Genomic DNA, 1,651 nt, shown 5'->3' with positions numbered 1-1,651 from the left:
GCCGCGCGCGGCGCGCGCGGCGCCGCCGCGACGCGGGCTCGGCGGACGACGGCGCGAGGCCAAAGCGCGCGACGCGCGCCGTCAGCGCCGCGCCGCCGCCGCCGTCCTCGCCCGCGTAGGGATCCGTCGCGTACTCGGCGAAGGACCTGCGCGGGCGCCGGCCGGCGGTTCGCGGATGCGCGCGCGCGCGCGCGCGCCGATGGTCGGGCGGCGACGACCCCGAAAACATGGCCGCGCAGCGGGGAACGCGTCGTAGGCGTCGCCGCCCGCGAGGCTCGGCGGGAGCTCCGCGGCGCTCGCCGCGCCGTCGAGCGACAGCGCGCGGACCTCGCCGGGCGTCGTCGCGTTGGGGCTCAGGCGCTGCGCCGAGCTCTTGAGGTTCGGCGACGACAGCGTCATCGCGTACTCGCCCGCGACGGCGCCGGCGAGCTGCGCGGCGAGGATGCCGTCGACCGAGGACCCGAGCGACGCGCCCGCGGACGCGTTCGACGACCCGTTGCCCGCCGCGAAGAGGGGGCTGTCGAGGAGGCTCGACAGCGTGTCGCCGAGGCCCGCGGCCGCGACGGCCGTGATGCCCGTGTCGCCGCCCGACGCGGCCGCGAGGCCCTCGCAGGAGTCGAGCGCGGACGACGCCGCGGCCGCGGCGAGGCCGCTGCCGTTGGACGCGACGGACAGGAGCGCGGAGCTCGTCTGCTCGACGAGCGACGCGTCCGCGTCGAGGCCCCGCGCGACGGCGCCGACGGCGTCGATCATCGTCGCCGTGAGCGCGGCGTCGCCGTCCGCCGTCGACGCGGCTACGACGGTCTGGCAGATGCCCTCGGAGGACCCGAGCGCAAAGGCCTCGTCGAGGAGGCCCGTCGTCAGATTCGCGAGCGCGTCGCCGGCGAGGGACGTCGGCGCGACGCGCAGGCTCAGCGGCGCCTCCGTCGACCCGCCGAGCGCGTCGGCCGCGACGACAACGAGCGTCACGTTCGGCGACCCCTTGGGCAGCACGACGCCGCCGAGCTTGGCCTCGAGCGTCGGGCCCCGGAGCGTCGACTCGGAGCCGTTCGTCCGGCTCTTGAACGCGTAGGTCAGCGGCGGGTCCTCCGTGACCCAGCTGCGCGTGGAGAGCTCGAACGTCGTCTCGAGCGCAAAGCCCGCCGCGGGCGACGCGAGGAGCCTGCCGCTCGACGGCGGCCGCGCGACGTAGAACGTCACGGACGCCGAGCCGGCGGTGTCTATGCCCTCGAGCGTCGCGTCGAGGCGCAGCGAGTAGTGCGCGCCGGCGACGATCGCGCCGACGGCGAGGACGAGGTCGTGCTCGCGGTCGCGCGCGTAGCCGCTGAGCGCCGGCGCCGTGCGCGCCCAGACGGCCAGCGGGGCCTCGTCCGCGAGCGTCCCCCGCTCGAGCACCCACGTCGTGTTGAACGTCCGGCCGTGGACACGGCGCGGCCGAGGCTCGACGGCTGCGCGTCGCCGTAGAGGACGATCTTCTTCGACGCGGCGACGCGCGTGCCGACGGACGACGTCCAGGCGTCGACCTCGACGGCCGGCGGGTCGTCGTCGACGAGCTCGTAGACCACGGCCGCGGCCGCGGACCGGCCGTCGGGCGACGTGACGTTGACGGCGAAGAGGCAAGTGCCCTCGCCGAGGTCCACGCCGTCGAGGA

At 76.8% G+C, this 1,651-nt stretch overlaps 1 protein-coding gene across 1 annotated transcript in view; it reads right to left on the bottom strand.

The window, feature by feature from the left end:
* Positions 1-1,651, bottom strand: part of AURANDRAFT_62168 (hypothetical protein) — a gene marked incomplete at both ends in the record, with an annotated part of 8,377 nt that overhangs the window by 4,811 nt on the left and 1,915 nt on the right. Inside the window, 2 exons of the mRNA XM_009036060.1 lie at positions 74-146; positions 248-1,440. Coding sequence (XP_009034308.1) covers positions 74-146; positions 248-1,440 — 1,266 coding nt within the window. The remainder of the gene's footprint in view (positions 1-73; positions 147-247; positions 1,441-1,651) is intronic.

This window comes from Aureococcus anophagefferens, assembly GCF_000186865.1.
Source record: "Aureococcus anophagefferens unplaced genomic scaffold AURANscaffold_4, whole genome shotgun sequence".
NCBI classification, from domain to species: domain Eukaryota; class Pelagophyceae; order Pelagomonadales; family Pelagomonadaceae; genus Aureococcus; species Aureococcus anophagefferens.
This window is presented reverse-complemented; position numbering and strand designations above follow the sequence as displayed.